At 48.2% G+C, this 20,305-nt stretch overlaps 1 protein-coding gene across 1 annotated transcript; it reads right to left on the bottom strand.

Moving 5' to 3' along the window:
• Nucleotides 1-156: 156 nt before the first annotated feature.
• Nucleotides 157-19,437, bottom strand: PCYOX1 (prenylcysteine oxidase 1). Its single transcript, XM_077915815.1, has 6 exons — nucleotides 19,258-19,437; nucleotides 18,071-18,277; nucleotides 16,637-16,811; nucleotides 4,506-4,717; nucleotides 4,097-4,249; nucleotides 157-3,506 (listed from the first exon to the last, which is right to left on the bottom strand). Exons 1-6 carry the CDS (start codon nucleotides 19,367-19,369, stop codon nucleotides 2,848-2,850), a joined length of 1,518 nt encoding a protein of 505 aa, XP_077771941.1. The 5' UTR covers nucleotides 19,370-19,437; the 3' UTR covers nucleotides 157-2,847.
• Between the last annotated feature and the right edge of the window lie 868 nt (nucleotides 19,438-20,305).

The raw sequence follows: 20,305 nt of genomic DNA, 5'->3' as shown, positions 1-20,305 counted from the left end.
AGATACCTTTTTTCCATCTTTTAACCTGCAAACCTACAAGGTTTTTTTCTGAAACGTTAACTGTAATTTTCAAAACTCCTTGTAGTAGCTTTGAGGTACTGACTATCCAAGTACATGTACATTCCGAGTACAGTACAATTGAAAAGACACAGGAAGTAATAACACGGTTGTTTATTTTGAACATAAATGGGGAATTTAGAATACAAGAATAGAACTCTAGAAAAAACATTCCAGTGTACTCTGGTTCTTTGGAGTATACGGGGTAGTAACGCTGTCCACAATACTTCACCTAGGTCACACATTTTATGGCACACAAACTCAGATGAAAGATAAATTACAAATGGTTGTATCATAAGCCTAACTTCAAGAAATCTACAAAGCAAATGCTTATGCCTGTACTTTTTGTGATCTGGTAAGAAAGCCAGAAATCTTGAACCACTTTAAAACTGTAGAGAACGAGGTATACACAGGTGAACGTGCAAGGTACTTGGAAAACAACACAATGGATGGCTTATGTGTGTCTAAAACCTTTCCTGTCCAGAGAACGTGTTTACAGCCAGAGAATAGGGAGGGATCAAACCAACGTCATCACAGTGAGGAGAGTGGATGTCAAGTCCAGTACATTTTTATTCCATTCTTCTCCGGCGGCTCTTTAAATCTTCACTGGTGTCGACTGGCGTTATTTCTTGCAACCACAGAGTAAGTTACAGAACCAGTTTTCCTAAGTGCAGTTCCTAGACCATCACCTAGGAATTTAAGATACTGAGATGCATATTTCCATCTACCACTCCAAACCCACTGAAAGCACACTCTGGGGTGAGGCCCAGCAGTATTTTAAGAGCACTCCAGGTGATTCCGATGCATATCCAAGTTGGAGAACCACTGGAGTAGAACTGGTTTTCAGTCAGCTCCTGCATAATTTTTACCAGTCTCTTCTGTACAAAGATGAATAGCGTGGTCTACTGAAGTAACAGGTTCTGATAGTAATTTTCTTCCAATAAAAAAAAAATCTTTAATCCTGTATCCATTAAATCTATTATGCCCGATCATCTGTTTTGCCCTGAAGCTGTTTCACATGCCCTGATGGAAAACTTAAAAAAGCTTAGAGTAGGTCTGATATAATGGCAACATCTTAAATTGGTGTTATTGTAAGTAAATAATCTATCCCATTGCAAAAGTCTGTGAGTGATAGAAATTTTCATTACCAATTTTTATTTACCAATCTTTAGCATACAGAGAACACAGTATTACATTCTCTACAACATTGTCCTCATTAAAACCACAAAAGGAAAAATGTGACTGCTTCTTAACATACTTGTTAAGAATAAAATTTTTAAAAAGCTGACCCTTTGACAAAGTGTAATTTTAATCCCTGCCTTTACATCAAACGTATTTTTGGCAGTTTTATCAGCATATTAATATTCACAACTGTAGTAATCATTTTAAGAATCCGTGTTTTCTTACACCATCTTGCTAAAGTAGCTACTGCAATAATCTTACAGGACTTTTTCTTTTCCAACAATAGGTGTTAACTTTGTTACAGTTACTTTTAGAATTCACTTCTGAGCTTTTACTCAGAAGTTCTGTCGTCCTAATGACTAAGGACAGCCATTCATGATCTCTTTATCTGATACAGAACTGGTTCTGTTAGAATCACTTGAGCTTTAAGATATTAGAGGTTATTCCGTCTGCAGCCAAAGTTGAGAACTGCCTTAGAAACAAGATTTCAGCAATCATTTTCTCACCCTAAATGCTAGTTTTAGAAGCATTTAACAGTTTGGACAGTTGCTGGATTTGATCAAGTGTGGTATTCGGAGTCTCGTACTCCAGTGTCCACTGCTCTGGAATAATCCAAGTTGCCTGTTGTCAGACGGACCGCGCTTACTGTCAAGATCACTACTAGAGGTCTTGTCAAGAGAAGTCCTTCTTCACAAAATGAATCTGCTTTGATAATGGATTAGGTTTCCTGGGACTTTTAAGGCACTGAAAACCCTTTGGAGATGTCTTAAACCCCCGCATCAGTGATTCCCAACCCAGGTTGCACCTTAGGGACTTTTTAGCTACAATGCTGAGGTCCTATCCTCAGTCCGTTAAATCAGAATCTCTGGTTGCAGGGTGGGGGAGGGGGTAGTCTATCGATAATTGTTAAAGCTCCCTAGGTGAGGATTCGATGATAGAATGCCAATCTCTTAAATCAATCGCCTATGTATTTGCTTTCATTTTACTTGGGATTTTTGTGTGACAAAGTTAAACTACTAAGGCTTCCGAATCTCACCCCTAATAAAATCAAATTAAAATCAAAATCAACAATTAAAAGAACATTCAGAAAGTCAAGGCTTCTGGCATGGGCACATCTACTTTGACAAAAAGGCATAAATTAACTAAAGCCAGGCATATGACCAGCTCCCAGAGTAGTCTTAACCATGTGACGAAGGTCACTGACCGCTGTGAAGCACAAGTGAACTAGTCCCCCACTAAATTCTTCAAGTGCTCAGCTTTAAATGCTCTAAGGTTTTACTCAAATTCCAGGGCCCCCACCCCCCAGACCTAGTAAATCAGAATCTCCAGAGGAGCTGGAGAACCCACATGTTTAACAAACTCCAGGCGACTCCATACTGTGATGGGTACTAAGAGAGTCCAGAAATTTTGGAGAGGGCATAAATGGAGTAGTTAACACCTTCACACTTCATTAGAAACTTGTATTTCCTCCTAACTCACTGGGTTTACTTTTGTTAAACAGACTAATTTATGGCAAAACATGATTCAAAAATCCTCTCTGCTCAGATTGTGTTTTTTTGCTAGAGACACTCCATTTGGAACCAGGAGGGGGGAAAGGTGACTGTTCTCTCATAGCTCAGTTTTGAGCTTCTCATATAAGTCCTCCTGGTCGATCATGTCCGTGTGGCCATTCCAGCGGTGATAGGCGAGCAGCGCGGCATTGTGGGCCGCAATGGCACTCATCTCCATGGCGCTCGCTGCGCACTCGATGCCGTTGAGGTAGTAAAGTCTGTCATGGAGAATGATGGAGGGGCATTTCTCTGGAGGCCTATAGTGAGGATACGCAAGCCATGGCTGCTTCACGGCATAATCATAGGACAAAAAGAGCTTTAGTATTTGTTCTTTAGTGAGAATTTCTTGGGAAAAGATCTTCCAAACGTATCCCCTATCTCCTAATGGTTGAGGACTGTCATTTTCTGTTACAGAGGACACAATCCCAATGCTGTTAATGAACAAATCTGAATTATCGGTGGTTAAGATTGTACTGAGATCGAATTTGTCTAAGGCTCTAGAGCTAAAAAGAGTTGAATTCAACTGCCCCTTAATTAAAGTTGTCACTATATGTTGGTAATACTGATGGAATTCCTCAATTGGAGGATCAAAGTTGAGGAAAGTTATATTGGACATTTTTCGATTCAATGGAGTGGCCACCAAGACAATGTCGTAGAAGTCTGAACGGGTCTCAGGTCCACTTTGGTAGATGACTTCATACATCTTTGCAGGATTTCCTAGAGGAAAGCATACATTTTAGTATTTCTAGCATACTATACACCTTCCCAAAATAATTTTATTACCTTAATAAGTTGATAAGGTATAAGATAGTTAGATAATTCTAAAGATTCAAAAGTTTTACCCTTTTAATATAACTGCCAAATTGAGCCCAGTTTTCTACTGGAAGAGAAATAATACCTTGTCAAGAAGTACAAAATATGGAATGATACTTTTAAGAATCAGACTATTTTTATTTTTATTTTTTTAAAGATTTTATTTATTCGTGAGAGACACAGAGAGAAAGAGAGAGGCAGAGACACAGGCAGAGGGAGAAGCAGGCTCCATGCAGGGAGCCCGATGGGGAACTCGATCCCGGGTCTCCAGGATCAGGCCCCGGGCTGAAGGCGGCGCTAAACTGCTGGGCCCGGGGCTGCCCAAAAATGAGATTATTTTTAAATCGAGGGAGACGTGCTTCCGTACTTGGCACATCTGGGAATATCTGTGTAACCCCATCATTTGGAACTGGGAGACCACAGGAGAGTGGCTTTTCTCTCTGAGCAATGATTTTCCAGAGGGCAAATCAGGAACACCAAAATTTCAGGCTCACCTGTGTGCTTGGTCCTTGTTTTCTCCTCTATGTACAGAACTGAGCCAGCTATGAGGTTGCTTCGGGAGGCCCGGAGGAGCCCTGAACAAACCAGCTTATTGCCACCTTGCACTGCCCACAGGCCGGAATCCGCACAGGACATGGACACTGCACCTGCCCGGCCGGGAAAAGTGCGTTTTAGTTCTCACTCGAGGAAAGGTCTCCTGCCCGTTCTCTTCCCAACTTAGGGGAGCTCTGCTCCAAAGCTGCCAGACATTGCCAAGCACCCCTGGGGGCAAAATCTCTGGAGGCTAAGGCCTCCCCCCACTGCAACGGCACAGACCCACCCAGGCACGACGTGAGACCCGACTGGGGTGTCAGAGCAGGTACACGTCCCCACGTCCTGGCCCCAAGTCAGGCCTCGACTTACCCACAAAGCCGTTGATGTTCATGCTTTGCCCGTAATTGACCCGCATGACGGGCGCGACAATCTCATCGAGGAACTTCTCAGAGAAGCCTGCTTTCTGCAGCGTTTCCAGGAGCGTCCGGTTAAGCATTCCCAGGAACTCGTCCCCGCCTAGGGAGTGCAGCAGCCTCTCGACGCTGCTGAAGGCGTAGTCGTGGGACTGGTAGCGGTAGATCCTGTGGGAGAGAGCGGCCACTAGGCCCCGAGCAAGACTCGGCGTGCAATCGGCGGCGGGCTCCTCGGGCTGCCCCGGCCCGGAGCCCCCCACCCCCAGGCCCCCGCCCTTGCCGCCTCTTCTGCATCAACAGGTCACCGCCTCACCTTGAAGGAGTCGCCGTGTCCTACGTCCTGTTCTCATTCCGCGTGTTCCCCCCAGCAGCAGTCAGGCACGTCTAAGGTCTAAGGTATCCTGCCACCAGACGAGGCCCTCCCCACCCACCCCCATCCAACCGAAGTGTAGGCTGGGGGGTCGGTTCACTCCTAGCATCCGACACGCCACCCTCAGCTCATTTAATTTCAAACTTCAATGTTTTCACTTCTGCTTCTCCCACCAAAGAAGAAAACACTGGCAGTCTTTCCAGTCTTCCCAACATCTCTCTTGCTACTTCACTCTCATTTCCCAGATCTTAACTCAGGATTTATATTCAAACAACTCAGATGAATAACTGATCTACCTCTCTCCAGTTTCTTTTCTTTTTAGACATTTATGAGTCTCCCAGAAACCCTAAAATACATCTCTAGTCTTTACTGAGTTATACAAAAACAACTTATTGCTGCTTACTACATAAACTCCTGACCTTCAGGGAATTTTAGAGTCTAACTCAAGTCTAACTCCTCTGCTTTAACTACAAATAGAGAAACAAGTAAGAGGGCCCAAAAGCCCCGTGACAAGTACAAGTCTCCAGCACCAGCTGCCCCCCGGCCTCAACCACACACCCACCCTCCACGTGAACACGCCTGACCCACTCACTGACCCCTGAACATGCTGCGCATGGCTCCCCCACGCTGCACCACCTCCTCTCCAGCTACAATACACTTGGAGCTTGAGCCCCACTTCCCCTGCAAAGTTGCCCAACTATTGCTTAATTTTTAGAAAATACCACCTGACATTTTCCTGAACTTCATGGACTTAAAGAAATATCCATGCAGTAATTCAATATGTAATTTTTCAAGTTGCAAGTGATAAAAAAAATTGAGAACAATATGACTCCTTTCCCTCCACGTGCTTGCCGTTGGTCACAGGTAATAAGGCACATACGCAGGTCAGTATATGAAGCAAAGAAAAAAATAATGCCAGAGACGGATCTGTATCAGTGATGGGGCGGGGGGGTTGGGTTACACCAACTTTCTTCTCTCCCGGTTGTAATTTTGAGCAGGGACAGTGCCACAGCCGCTTCAGTATTACCTACTAACAGTGCAGTATCCAAAGTACTGAATACATTTTTGTGGGGAAAACATATCAGTGCCCAAACTGAGAAACTAAAATAACTCCTTCAACCACATCAAATGGTTTTTAGTCCCTCGGGAGTTTTAAAAAGCAGAGAACAACAACACTGAGTTCTTTAGGAAACAGACTGAATATCTCATAAAACATAGACTGACCTTTGGCTAATGGTCAGCAAGACAAAACAGTAGCCAATTAAGTGACATACAGCGTATCCGAGAAACGAGTCCGCGCCACCTCCTGCCTGCGACCCTGCCCCACTCAAGCCTCCAGCAAAGGCCTCCTAAACCTGAGACAACGGAGGCCGTAGGAACAGTGAGCACTGCAGCTGTTTTACAATACTAGTTGCGTTAGTACATATTTGCTAAAAAGCTAGATGTGTAAAGAAAAAAAAAGCTAGATGTGTATTTCTATGAATCAAGCTGCTTTCCAGCCCTTTTTTTTCTAATTTTTTAAAAGATTTTATTTATTTGACAGAGACAAGGAGAGTGAATGAGACCACAAGCAACGAGGGGGAGGGGTGGAGGAGGAGGGAAAGCAGTCTCCCCACTGAGCAGGGAGGGCTGCTGCAGAGGGGGCTCCAGCTCAGGACTGCGGATCGGACAGGATCAGGACTGGAGCCAAAGGCAGACACAACTGACTGAGCCACCCAGGCACCTTTTTTTTTTTTTTTCTTTTTAAACTACATTTGGATAACCGTTAACATTTATTCCTTAAACAAATATTTATGGAGCATGAACTGTGAGCCAGGTATTCCAGGTGCCAACGATACAGAGGTCAACACAACAGAGAAAAAAATCCCTGATGGAGCTAGTGTTCTAGTTGGGGAAACAGGTAGTAAAAAAATTAATGTGAGTAAATTATTTAGAAGTTTAGAGGATAATAAATGTTAAGGAGAAAATAAAAAAGCCTGAGAAAGCTTAGAGTTGCCAGAGTCTCAACTCTAAATAAGATGGCCCCCAAAAACAGAATGGTCAAAGAAGGCCTCACTAAGAAGAGAACATCAGGGCAGAGACCTGAAGGAGGTGAGCGCTGCAGTATCCAGAGGAGACAATATTTCAGATAGAGGTAAGAGCAGTGCAAGAACCTGACGACAAAGCAGGCTTGGTGTGCTCAGAGAACCATGAGGCCAGTGCAGCTCACGCAGATCCAGGACAGCAGGAGGAGGCACAGTCAGATGGGGGGGCGGGCAGTGAGACATGAAACACTTCTGGAAGAGTGGAGCAAGGAACACTGGCAAAAGTCAACATCAACTTTCGCAACACTGAAAATAAGCCAAAGACTTGTCAAAATCCCAGGAGTATTTTCTCCAGAGAAATGGCTGAATCTCAGTAGGAACAATGAGCCCTGTGGCATCTTAACCTACACCTTATCCCCGTCCCCACTTGCCAGCAAGGTAGCCTTCCAAACCAGCACTTGCAACCGTTAACACCTGTGAAGCCCGCAACCTGGCAGCCACCGGAGAGGTTAGGACAGGTCTGCGGATCCTCCAGTGCCCACCCCAGGGAAGTGCCATTGGACCTAGCTGGCAGCTCACTGAATAGCTCTACCCTTGGGGCTTGTCTCTACAGACCTGATTAAGAGCTTGCTCCCTACAAACAGCCCATCCCCAGGGCATCTGTCCCAAAATAATCACTGGCAATTTAAAATCACAGCTACTGGGGCGCCTGCGTGGCTCAGTGGTGGAGCGTCTGCCTCCAGCGCAGGGCGTGATCCCGGAGTCCTGGGATCCAGGTCCCTGCATGGAGCCTGCTTCTGCCTCTGCCTGTGTCTCTGCCTCTCTCTTTGTGTCTCTCATGAGTAAATAAATAAAATCTTTAAAAATAATAATGATAAAGTACTAGAGCAAGTTTGTGAACAATGTCTCCCCAAATATCAAGACTCGAACTATTTTTTTAAATTCTAGAGTTGAAAAGTATCATATCTGAAATTGAAAATTTCCTAGAGGGGCTCCATAGCAGATTTGAAATAGAAAAATCAATGAACTTAAAGATACACATAAACTGAAATTATACACTCTGAGAAACAAAGAAAATAGATAAAAATGAGCAGAGTATCAGAGAACTGTGGGACAATATAAAGCATATCCACATACACATAATGGGAATGTAGAAGGAGAGGCAGGTAAAAAGGGTGGGGTGGACAAAAAAATACTTGAAGAAATAATGGCCAAACTTCTAGAAACTTCAAATCTGGCCAAACTTCCTACATTTGAAAGAAAACATTAACCTGCATGTCCAGGAAGCTAAATCTAAGCAGGATAAATTTAAAAGATTCACACCCAAATATATAATAGACTGGAAAGATATAGAATACTGAAAGCAACAAGACAAAAGTAACTAATCCAGAAAAAGGGAACTTTAATAAGATTAACAGCAGACGACTACTCAGAAACCATAAAGGCGGAATGTAGTGGATGACATATTCAAAATGCTGAAAGAAAAGTCTATCAACCAAGTGTTCTATATCCAGCAAAACTATCCTTCAAAAATGAAGAGAGATTAAAATAATTCCAGATAAACAAAAACACAAAATCCAATACTGCTAGGCCTTCTCTCAAAGAAATTAGTTTAGAGAAAGACCTTCAGGCTGAAATACGCTAGACAGAAACTCAAATCATCATCGGGAAATGAAGAACACTGGTAAAAGTAACTGCATCAGAAAATATAAAGGTATGTATGTTTACCGTTCTTTTCTCCTATCTTACTTAAAAGACAAGTGCATAATACAGTAATTAGAAAACTAATGGGATCCCTGGGTGGCACAGCAGTTTGGCACCTGCCTTTGGCCCAGGGCGTGATCCTGGAGGACCCCGGGTCTCCAGGATCATTTTTTTAAAAAAAAATTTTAAGATTTAATTAATTAATTAATTTACTTATTTATTCATGAGAGACACAGAGAGATAGAGGGGCAGAGACCCAGGCAGAGGGAGAAGCAGGCTCCATGCAGGGAGCCGGATGTGGGACTCGATCCTGGCTCTCCAGGATCATGCCCTAGGCTGAAGATAGATGCCGAACCACTGAGCCACTCAGGTGCACCTGAAAATACATCTTTAAAACAAAAGAAGGTAGGGGCGCCTGGTTGGCTCAGTCAGTTGAGTGTCTGACTCAGATTTCAGCTCAGGTCATGATCTCATGGGTCATGGGATGGAGCCCTGAGTCAGGCTCCCTGCTCAGCAGAGAGTCTGCTTGAAGATTCTCTCTCTCTGCCCCCCACCCCTGCCAACTTATGCTCAAACTCTCCCACACACACGTGTGTGCACACATGCACTCTCCCTCTCTCTGAAATAAATGAATTTTTAAAAATCAAAAGAAGGCAGCAATTAGAAGATGTGTTCTGGAGATCTAATTCACAGCACAGTGATTATAGCCAACAATAATATATTTTCAAAGTTGCTAAAAGACTAGATCCTTTTGGGCAGCCCGGGTGGCTCAGCAGTTTAGCGCCGCCTTCAGCCCAGGGTGTGATCCTGAAGATCCAGGATCGAGTCCAACGTCAGGCTCCCTGCATGGAGTCTGCTTCTCCCTCTGCCTGTGTTACTGCCCCCCCCCATCTCTCCTTTCTGTGTATTTAAATAAATAATAAAAAATCTTAAAAAAAAAAAAAGACTAGATCCTTTTTTAAGACTTTTTTAACATTTTATTTTAGGGGGGAGACGGGGCACACAGAGGAGAGAGAGAATCCTAAGCAGGCTCCATACCTACTGTGGAGCCTGATGAGGGTGTTCATCTCACAACCCCGAGGTCATGACCTAAGCCAAAATCAGATGCTTAACCAACTGAGCCACCCAGGCACCCCTAAGATTTTTTTTTTTAATTTATTTATCTATTCATGATAGACATAGAGAGAGAGAGAGGTAGACACAGGCAGAGAGAGAAGCAGGCTCCATGCCAGGAGCCTGACGCAAGACTCGATCCCAGGACTCCAGGATCGCGCCCTGGGCCAAAGGCAGGCACTAAACCGCTGGGCCACCCAGGGATTCCCCCTAAGTAAAATTTTATTTTTAAGTAATCTCTACACCCAACACGGGACTCAGACTCAGAACCCTGAGATCAAGAGTCACATGCACTACCCACAATCCAAACAAGCACCAAACAAGCACCTAAGAGACTAGATCTTAGATGTTCTCACATCATAAAAGAAATAACTATGTGACAATGAAGACATGTTAACTAGCTACAGTAGTGATCTTACTGCAATATATAAATGTATCAAATCAATCCATCCTACACCTTAAAGACATGATATTATCTCAATTATATCACAATTTTTTTTGAAAAGGCAGTGCATGCTAACAATGAACAATATGATAAGGAAATTACAAAAATCATCCCATTAAAATAGCATCAAGAAGAATACCACATGGGGATCCCTGGGTGGCGCAGCGGTTTGGCGCCTGCCTTTGGCCCAGGGCGCGATCCTGGAGACCCGGGATCGAATCCCACGTCGGGCTCCCGGTGCATGGAGCCTGCTTCTCCCTCTGCCTGTGTCTCTGCCTCTCTCTCTCTCTCTCTCTCTCTCTGTGACTATCATAAATAAATAAAACTTAAAAAAAAAAAAGAATACAACATGGAGGAGTAAACTCAGCCAAAAAAAAACATGCACATGTACATGTGCTTTAGATGCTTAAAGAGGGACGCCCGGTGGCCCAGCGGTTCAGCGCCCGCCTTCGGCCCAGGGCATGACCCCGGGGTCCCTGGATCGAGTCCCACGGTCGGGCTCCCCCTGCTTCTCCCTCTGCCTGGGTCTGTGCCCCTCTGTGTGTCTCTCATGAATAAATAAAATCTTTAAAAAAAAAAAAAGAAATACACTTCAGATCAGATGGAAATCGGTTGAAAGCAAAAAGACGGAAAAGATCCGCGACACACACAGCAACCGGACGACATCTGGACGACATCTGGCCGCTCGAGTACCAGGGAGCGCGCCGAGAAGACACCAGCTGTTACCAGGGGCAAAGAAGGACAGGACCGACCGAGGAGGGTTGGGCGTGGGGAGGTCCTATCAGCTCTAACCCGCGCACCTGCCCACACCGAGCCGGCAGCCCCGCCGCGAGCGCCGCCTAACTGGGGGCGAAGGGGGTCCCACGCCCCCCACAACACGGGGGACGGCGAGCGGACGGGCGGCCAGTGGCCGGGCTGGGAACGCGGCGCAGCAACAGGAAGGCCTCCCCGCCGCGGGGGGCTGGAATCCCAGCACCGGGGCCCTGTGGCCCCGACCCCGTCCCCTCCCCTTGGCGTATCGTGGCCACCTGGCCGTCGTGTCCCCCCGGGATCCTTCTCACATCCCCCACGTCCCTGGTGTCTCCTCTGGGTTCTTCTCTTATTCTTATAAGGCCGCCGGCCACATCCATCAGGGCCCACCCTAAAGGCCTCACTGTAACTTAATCGCCTCATTAAAAACCCCATCTCCAAATGCAGTCACTCTGAGGTACAGGGGGTTAGGGCTTCAACACGTGAAGGGGGTGGGGCGTCATCCGGCCCCTAATAAAGAGGAAATAAAGAATCAGGAGATAGGATTACCTATGTCCTGTCAGGTCTTCCACGCCACTGTGCAGATTTTGGCTGTTTTTTTTTTTTTTTTTAAACTTTTATTTATTTATGATAGGCACACAGTGAGAGAGAGAGAGAGACAGAGACACAGGCAGAGGGAGAAGCAGGCTCCATGCACCGGGAGCCCGACGTGGGACTCGATCCCGGGTCTCCAGGACCGCGCCCTGGGCCAAAGGCAGGCGCCAAACCGCTGCGCCACCCAGGGATCCCCGATTTTGGCTGTTACTCCGCATGAAATCGAGGGCCACTGAAAGTTTACTTTTCTAATTTAAATTCAAGTTAGTTAACATATAGTGTAGTATTGGTTTCAGGACAATTTAGTGACTCATCACTTACATCTGACTACCTTGGTGCTCGTCCCAGTAATTGCCCTCTTTAATACGCATCACCCACTTAGGTCATCCCCCCATTCACCTCCCACCAGCACCCCTCAGTTTGTTCTGTTAACTATAAAGCCTCTTATGGTTTGCCTCCCGCTCTTTTTATCTCATTTTATTTTTCCTTTCTCTCCCCTATATTCATCTGTTTTGTTTCTTAAATTCTACGAGTGGAATCATGATATTTGTCTTTTCTTATTTCAGTTAGTAGAATACATTCTAGTTCCATCCACATTGCTGCAAGTGGCTATATTTCATTTTTTTGATGTCTGAGTAACATTCCACTACATAGACAGAGAGATAGAGGATACATACATACACACACCCCCACATCTTTATCCATTCACCTGTTGATGGACGTTGGGGCTCTCCCCATGATGTGCCTATTGCTGACAGTGCTGCTATTAGTAGGTGCAGGTGCCCCTCGGAACCAGCACTTTTGTATCCTTTGGATAAATACCTCGTAGTGCAATGGCTGGCTCGTAGGGTGCTTCTATTTTGCCACTGAAAGTTTCTGAGCAGACAAGTAATGATGACTCACAGATTTTAAAAACACCTCTTTGGCTGCCAGGCTGAAAACAGACAGTGGTGGCACACGGGCCAAAGCAGGGAGGTGAATCAGGAGGTACATTAGCTTCCAGTTGCTACTGTAACGAATTACCACAAACTAAGGGGCGTAAACAACACAAATGTATTATCTCATGGGCCTGCAGGTTGGAAAACCAAAGTCAATCTCACTGGGTCGTAGAGTCAAGGTGTCAGCAAGGCTGGTCCTTCTGGAAGCTCGAGGAAGAATCCATTTTCTTGCCTTTTTCAGTTTTTATAAATCACCTGCATTCCTTGACCTGTGGCACCTTCCTAGCATCCCCCCAACCTCCTGCTTCCATCCTCACATTTCCTACTACTCATTCTATCCTTCCACCCCCCTCCTGTAAGGACTCTTCTGATGACACTGGGCCCATCTAAATAACCAGAAGTCATCCCACTGCGCCTGGGTGGCTCACTCAGGGGAGTGTCAAGGTCTTGGTTTCAGCTCAGGTCGTGATCTTGAGGTTGTGAGACTGAGCCCAGTAACGGGCTGTGCACTCCGCGGGGCATCTGCTTGAGATTATCTCCCTCTGCCTACCCCACGTGCATGCAGACGTGCATGGGCTCGCTCTCTCTCTCTCTCTCTCTCTAAAATAAATAAAATCTTAAAAAAAAAAAAAGATTCCCACGTGATTCCAATGTGCAGCCAGGGTTGAGAACTACTGCTTTACTGAAATGCAGGGGAATCTGTTGGTCCAGACTGCTCTTTGGCAGCCTCTGTAGTTCCCAGTTCTGATTTCTGCAACACCCCAGAGTATCTCCAACACGGGGTGATATTACCAACAGAGCTGACCCTTGAATAACCCAGGTTTGAGCTGCACAGGTCCATTTACAAGTAGGTTCTGGTTTTGTTTTTGTTTTCAGATAAATACAGTGGAGGACCACAATTGTATTTTCTCTTCCTTATAATTTTCTTAATAACATTTTCTCCTCTCCCGCTTATTTTACTGTAAGAATGAGACGTAACATACAAAACATGTGGGATACCGGGGGGCGCAGCGGTTGAGCATCTGCCTTCAGCTCAGGGAGTGATCCCAGGGTCCTGGGATCGAGTCCTGCATCAGGCTCCCTGCGTGGAGCCTGCTTCTCCCTCTGCCTGTGTCTCTGCCTCTCTCTGTGTGTCTCTCATGAATAAATAAATAAAATCTTTATCAAAAAAAAATTTTTAATTTAAAAATAAAAATAAACATACAAAACATGTGTTCCTTCACTGTGTATGTTCTTAGTAAGTCTTCCTGTCAACAGCAGGCTATGAGCAGTTAAGTCTTGAAGGAGTCAAAGTTATACACAGATTTTCAACTATGCAGGGATTAGCACTCCAACCCCCCTTATTACTCAAGAGTCATTTATTTATTTATTTAACAGTTGGTACAGCATTAAACAGAAAGTAGACGGATGACAGCACTGGAACTGAGCCAAGATTCCCTACTGGGGGCAGGGGAGGGGGTTTGGAGAGGAGGCAGAAAGGGAGGATGGCGTCACACAGGGCAACAGCTACGTCCCTCGTCCAGCAGTATTTAACTACTTTAACCACTGGCACAAGCTGGCTCAATACCAGCATTCTCTCCAACTTTCTCATAGGATCTGATAAAATTATCAAAATAAGAGTTGTATGTTCTTGAGTTATTGAAACAGAAATGTAGGGTGTGTGGCCCTTTGAACCATATAAGGATCCGTGCTGTATAATCAAATATCAAAGACAGACCAAAGGGAGGCAATAATCCCATAAAGTAGAGGAACTGTTTTCTAAAATCAAAAATGGGGGCACTTGACTGATTCAGTCAGAAGAATATGTGACACTTGATCTCAGGGTTGTGAGTTCAAGCCCCACACTGGGTGTAGAGATTACTAAAAATATAAACTTTAAAATAAAAAATAGTATAATCCTGGGGCACCTGACTGGCTCAGTCCATAGAGCATGTGACTCTTAATCTCTGGGGTCAAGAGTCCAAGCCCCACATTGGGCATAGAGTTTACTGAAAAAAAAAAAAAAAAAGAAGAAGAAGAAGAAGAATCTGTATCCCATCCCTACATATTTTTCACAGTTCTACAATATCCAAAAATCACTTGAAAAGTAATTTTTTAATCTCTCACAGGGCAATTCTCTACATGTCAGGCAAGCTACTGGTAATAAAACTTACACACACGCAGGGCTGTATCTGATGCCATCTGAACCTGATTTTCCTGCTGAGCATGCAGCTACATGCCACCTACCTTCTTGACAAAGTGACTGGCTATATCTAAGCAAATTCTATATATTTCTTAGTTATTGGTTTATTGCTTGTCTATAAGAATGTATATTCTTTGAGTACAGGGACATATATATTCTAGATTCTACATCCTCAGGACCCAGAATAGTGCCTGGCCCCTAACAGTCAGTCAATATTTAATAAATGAGAAAATGAATGAATGACTAAAACAATCTGTACTGTAGCTGACTTTAATGTGCCCACTGGGAAAGTGTTTGAGGAACTGACCTAACAAGGATGTTTAAAAAGAGAAATCCCAAATTACCATAAGTCACAAAAACTAGACTATATTTATCCTCCTCAATCCTTATATCTGTCCTTGTCAATATGTGGTCACATAGGACATAGAATTTTACCTTTTTAACAATTATTTTACTACATAGAAACTCACAGTAAATGAAATATCATTAGCACTTACAAATTCAATTTCTCCAGCATCTAAAACTGTAAACCAGCATAAAAATTAGCACATGTCAATAGCCTTAAAAAAAAAAAAAGCCTGCATCTTCCAAAGCTAGACTTGTTATTTTATGTTATTTTTCCCAATTACCATAGCAACACACACAGAAAAATTTGAAAATACAGAAAAACAAAGAAGAAAAAGTGGCACCTGTATTCTCACTAACTGGAACGGTGCTGGAATTTAGTACCTCGGTTTACATTTTTTTTTAATTTTTATTTATTTATGATAGTCACAGAGAGAGAGAGAGAGGCAGAGACACAGGCAGAGGGAGAAGCAGGCTCCATGCACCGGGAGCCCGATGTGGGATTTGATCCCGGGTCTCCAGGATCGCGCCCTGGGCCAAAGGCAGGCGCTAAACCGCTGCACCACCCAGGGATCCCCCAGTACCTCGGTTTAAATTCCTGGGGCACAGAACTGATACTCTGCCTCAGGCTACTGGCTCGCTGAAACATCAGGTCACAATTAAACATCATGTCACAATTCACTAAATTAAATAAAATATCTTATCTCTAAGTCTTATGATCCTTTCTACGAGCTCCTATACACATGACATCATTCACCTAAACAGCACCAGCTCAGTGTAGAGATTAAGAGTGAGAACTCTGGGGGCGCCTGGGTGGTTCAGTCAGTTAAGTGTCTACCTTCAGCTCAGGTCATGATCCCGGGGTCCTGGGTTCGAGCCCCTTGTGAGACTCCCTGCTCAGCGGGGAGTCTGTTTCTCTCCCTCTCCCACTGCTGCGCCCACTCGTGCTATCCCAAATAAATAAATAAAATCTTTAAAAAGAGAGAGAAAGAGAGAACTGTAGAGCCAGCATGCTCTAGAGTGGGAAGTCCAGCTCCACCACTTACAAGGTGAGTGTTCTTGCACAGTTGAAATGTCTACGCCTCCACCTTCTACATCTGTAAGAAGCTAGTAACAGTGCCTGAGAGAGCTGTCTTAAGAAGTGAAGGAGTTAACACTTGTAGAGCATTTAAGTGTGTGTGGCAAAAACTAAATAAACCTCAAAATACATTTTCAAGAGCAAAAATTAAGTACTCTTTCAATTTTCAAGTGGATAAACGGTCTGCTTATTTTATGCGAACCATTTACCGAACAATCTGACAAACAGGCCTTACAATTAGGTAGAGAACTGTTTCAAGGGATCCCTGGGTGGCGCAGCGGTTTGGCGCCTGCCTTTGGCCCAGGGCGCGATCCTGGAGACCCGGGATCGAATCCCACGTCGGGCTCCCGGTGCATGGAGCCTGCTTCTCCCTCTGCCTGTGTCTCTGCCTGTGTCTCTGCCTCTCTCTCTCTCTCTCTGTGACTATCATAAATAAATAAAAATTAAAAAAAAAAAAAAAAAAAAGAACTGTTTCAAGAAACTAAAATTCCTAAAGATCATCTAACCGAAAGATCGTAGGGTAAACGGAAGGGGGAGAAATTACCTCATAAACTTGTCCAATATATCTTCTACCCACATGTGCATCCGGAGGGACTGAAATCCATAGTGCCAAATTAGTTTAATCATGTTCATTATAAACCAGCTGCTCTCCTCAAATACCAGAGTCTCTCCATTATACACCCCCAGTAGGCCGCCAGAGCTCTGGACAGTAGACAGACCTGCAGAGACAGAGAAAGGGTTAGCTAAACTCAGTGGTTTCTCTGTCGAGCAAATGAAAGAAAGTGTCATCTAAGCCACGACAGGCCCTCTATAGAGTGTGTGAATTCCGGGCTTCCCCCAGTTCTGTTAAAGCTCTATCTTTAGAACAGTGTGTAACACAGTATTCATTCACTATACCGTCCTAAAGCAGATCTCTAAAAGACTGGTCAGATGGTCATGCAGATATATCAAAATCAGACTGGCTATTTTTATTTGAAAAAGACTAAAAAGTCCAAGGAAAAGGTCAGAATACCAACTGAATTCAACTTAAAAGAACAAAACAGGGCAGCCCGGGTGGCTCAGCGGTTTAGTGCCGCCTTCAGCCCAGGCCCTGATCCTGGAGACCCGGGATCGAGTCCCACGTCGGGCTCCCTGCGTGGAGCCTGCTTCTTCCTCTGCCTCTGCTCTGCCTCTCTGTCTCTCTGTGTCTCTCATGAATAAATAAATAAAAAATCTTGGAAAAGAATAAAACAAAAAAACAGAAACGTCAGATGTGAATATCTGCTGCACAAACTGTTCCTGGCATCCAGTGGCCCTCATGGAGGAAAGAGGCCCAGGAAGCATCCATGAGATGTGGAGGCAGCAAAGGGAAAGGAGGCACCCCCATTCCTGTGCGAATCCTATTTTGCTCATTTCAGATAACTGGAAGGAGGCAAAAATTATACCATATTTCCTGAGCAAAGGGCCTGCAGAGGCCTGCCCGACTTCCCCCACAGCCTGCCCAGCTCCTGTGCTGGCAGGGAAGCAGTCAGGTGGCCCAGGTTCCCGGCACAAGTGTGGGTGCAGACGTGTGCACACAGGAGCACACGTCTGCACCCGCACCTGTGCCAGGGACTTTATGCCAGACACGGAAGCCTCTGGGCCTCAGTTTCCCAGCTGTAAAACGAGCACGCAAGGTTTCTGCAAAGTCACAGCATTCTTTGCTTCTTCAACATGAACCCAGAGGTCTGAGAACTAAGAACAGCAACCACCCCCACCGCGGCCCCACGACTGTAATTCCAGATAACTGAAGCTACAGATAGCCAGCGTCCCGTTACCAAGTGGCTCCGAGACAGCGGCTCCTAACTGAGCTTGTGCTAATCGGCTAGCAGCAGTGGGGAAGACAGTTTTACCACCTTCCCTGCAAAAACGACAATCAACAGAACTTTCGGTTCCCTATCTGATGAACCTTCCAGGGAGGGTCACACAGAAAGCTGCCTGGCTCTAGGACATTACATACCCAGGTCCTTGACGAACCGCTTCATGTGCAGATTTAAAGGATGGATGACAGAGCCTCCGGCCTCATATTCTTGCCCCCGCACGGTCACTGTGGCCAGGCGGCCTCCCACCTCTCCTCTTTCAAACACATCGATCTTCACGTCTTTCCCAAATTTCTGCCGCAGATAATAGGCTGCTGAGGTGCCACCGATCCCAGCTCCAATAATCGCTATGGGTGGGGGGAAAAAAGGAAGTTTCTTTCCATCTTACGCAGCTCTGCGGGGTTTTGGTTTTGGGTAACGGATGGGGCTCGGTGCTTGGATGCCCCTTCAGCCCTGCAGGGGAGCCCGACGGAGGGGGCAGCTGCTGAAGGAAGAACCGGGAGCGCGGGCACTGCTGGGGGCAGGCGCGGGGGTCGTTAAGGCACAGACTGACCTCAGACGGCGGGGGGGGGGGGGGGGGGCAGGTCCCCAGAGGCCCCGCAGGGCTCGGAGCAGGCGCCACCGGCCCCGTCACCCTTCGTGCCCCCGGCGGGGGAGGCGGGGGAGGCGGGGGCCGCGGGGGCCCTCCACGCGCATCTTACAGGCAGAGGCCGCCATTTTTGCCAAGACTGGTCCCGTCTCGGCCCCACGGATGCGCTCGCGGCCCCACAACACAAAGCTTCGAGGGGACTAGGAAGAGCGAGCCCAACGCGGCCCAAGCCGGGACCGAAACTCGAGAGCGTCTGTTTTCCGCGGTGCAGGGGCCCCGGGGGCAGGCCCGGGGCGAGCAGGCCGAGCTCGGCAGCGCGGACCGGGTGACCGGGGGCGACGGGGGTGATGGGGGGCGACGGGGGGTGACGGGGGGTGATGAGGGGTGATGGGGGGCGATCGGGGGATGACGGGGGTGATGGGGGGTCACGGGGGGGCGACGGGGGTGATGGGGGTGACCAGGGGCGACCGGGGGTGATGGGGGGTGACGGGGGGGCGACCGAAGCGATCGGGGGTGACCGGGAGCGGGGCTCCGCGCAGCCCCCGCCGGGACCGCGCGCCCGTCACCCGCACAGCGAGGCGCCCCCCCCAAGGAGCACGCGCGGCCCCCGAGGCACCCGCAGCCGCCCCGCAGCCGCCCCGAGGCCGTGACCTAGGCGGAGGACACCGCGCGCCGCCCGGCCGGGCCTGGTGCCCGCGCGCTCCCGCACCCCTTCCGCGCCGCCCCCGGCCCCCCTACCGATCTTCTCCGGCGGCGCCCGCAGCTCGGCGCTCCCGGGGCACCCCCAGCTGCACAGCAGCAGCCACAGCCCCACGGGCGACCAGACGAGCGCCCCAGCTGTGAGCCCCATGGCTCCCGGAGCGCGGCGGTCGGCCAGCGGCGCCCCACGCTCCGCCCGCAGCCGCGAGTCTGCGCGCTCCGCACGCCCCGCCCCGCCAGGCCCCGCCCCGAGGCCCCGCCCAGGTCCGCCCGGCAGGCCCCGCCCCCGACAGGCCCCGCCCCCGAGGCCCCGCCCCCGAGGCCCCGCCCAGGTCCTCCCGGCAGGCCCCGCCCCTGACAGGCCCCGCCCAGGCCCCTGCAGGCCCCGCCCCGAGTCCCGCCCAGGTCCGCCCCAACAGGCCCCGCCTCGGTCCTCCCGGCAGGCCCCGCCCCCGACAGGCCCCGCCCCGAGGCCCGCCCAGGTCCTCCCGGCAGGCCCCGCCCCTGACAGGCCCCGCCCAGGCCCCTGCAGGCCCCGCCCCGAGGTCCGCCCAGGTCCTCCCGGCAGGCCCCGCCCCCGATAGGCCCCGCCCCTGACAGGCTCCGCCCAGGCCCCTGCAGGCCCCGCCCCGAGGCCCGCCCAGGTCCTCTCGGTGGGCCCCGCCCCCAAGGCCCGCCCAGGTCCGCCCCCGGGTCCAGCACCGGGCCCCGCCCAAGTCCTCCCTCAGCCGGCGCGGCCCCCGGCACCCGCACCCAACAGCCTCACACACCCGCACCCGGCACCCCGCCATCCCCGCACCCGGCACCCCGGCACCCAGCACCCTCTCACTCCCAACACCTCTGCACATCCGCACCCCAACAGCCCCTCACCCCACCACCGGGTACCCCCACACCCCGGCACCCCAGCACCCCGCAGCCCGGCACCGCGCACCCCAGCGCCGAGCCCGGCCCACTGGGCCCCCTAGCCCGTCCCGCCCCGAAGCGCGCGCTACTTAGGGACCCACCAGAGGTGGAGGCGGAGGCGGAGGCTCCCTGCTCCCCCCCCCACCCCCCGCCCCCGGGTATTCAGGTGAAGCCTCGCTCCTCA

Source organism: Canis aureus, chromosome 11 (genome assembly GCF_053574225.1).
Source record: "Canis aureus isolate CA01 chromosome 11, VMU_Caureus_v.1.0, whole genome shotgun sequence".
Lineage (NCBI taxonomy): Eukaryota > Metazoa > Chordata > Mammalia > Carnivora > Canidae > Canis > Canis aureus.
Note: the sequence above shows the minus strand (reverse complement) of the source record. Positions and strands in the feature narration are given on the sequence as shown.

Coding starts and splice junctions, on each gene's coding strand:
- PCYOX1 (XM_077915815.1), bottom strand. CDS start 19,369: ATGGGGCTCACAGCTGGGGCGCTCGTCTGGTCGCCCGTGGGGCTGTGG. Junction 18,278..19,257: donor GGCGCCGCCGGAGAAGATCG/GTAGGGGGGCCG, acceptor CCCCACCCATAG/CGATTATTGGAGCTGGGATC. Junction 4,250..4,505: donor GAACATCAACGGCTTTGTGG/GTAAGTCGAGGC, acceptor CCGGCCGGGCAG/GTGCAGTGTCCATGTCCTGT.